Raw genomic sequence first — 419 nt, forward strand, 5'->3', positions numbered from 1 at the left:
TGGCAGATCCCAACCCACAGAAACCCAAACCCAGCTCAGGAAAAAGCAAATTAAATCCCCAAATCCCATTTTTTAGCAGCAGGACTGGAAAAGGAGGAGCTGCCACGTACTTGGCTCTGGACACGACGTACATGAGGAGGGGCAGCAGGTCATCCATGGGCAGTTTGTAGTCCTTGTCCAGCACTCTGGCCACGGTGCCCTCGATCTCCTCGTAGGTTTTCTGCAGGATCAGCAGCTTTTCCCTGGGATCCACCGTGGTGCTGCGGGCGGGAAAAGAACCCTGCCAAAGGTGCTCCCACTCCACGGGTAGGAACTGAATTGTAGCTACATTTTAGGGGAATTATAGCTAAATTTTAGGTGAATTTCAGCTAAATTTTACCTGAATTTTAGGTGAATTATATCTACATTTTATCTAAATT

The 419-nt window shown here is 47.7% G+C and overlaps 1 protein-coding gene across 2 annotated transcripts in view; it reads right to left on the reverse strand.

Annotated features, from left to right (window-relative positions):
* The window catches only part of LOC113980811 (ALS2 C-terminal-like protein), an 8,138-nt gene that overhangs the window by 2,440 nt on the left and 5,279 nt on the right, over positions 1 to 419 (reverse strand). The window contains exon 8 of one of the 2 annotated variants that reach the window (XM_027708027.1): positions 132 to 260. In XM_027708027.1, the coding sequence (XP_027563828.1) occupies positions 132 to 260 (129 nt within the window). Of the gene's footprint in view, positions 1 to 110; positions 261 to 419 lie in introns of both variants that reach the window. The other variant, XM_027708026.1, reaches the window with a different exon arrangement.

Source organism: Neopelma chrysocephalum, unplaced genomic scaffold, assembly GCF_003984885.1.
Source record: "Neopelma chrysocephalum unplaced genomic scaffold, ASM398488v2 Primary Assembly neopelma1_95283, whole genome shotgun sequence".
Lineage (NCBI taxonomy): Eukaryota > Metazoa > Chordata > Aves > Passeriformes > Pipridae > Neopelma > Neopelma chrysocephalum.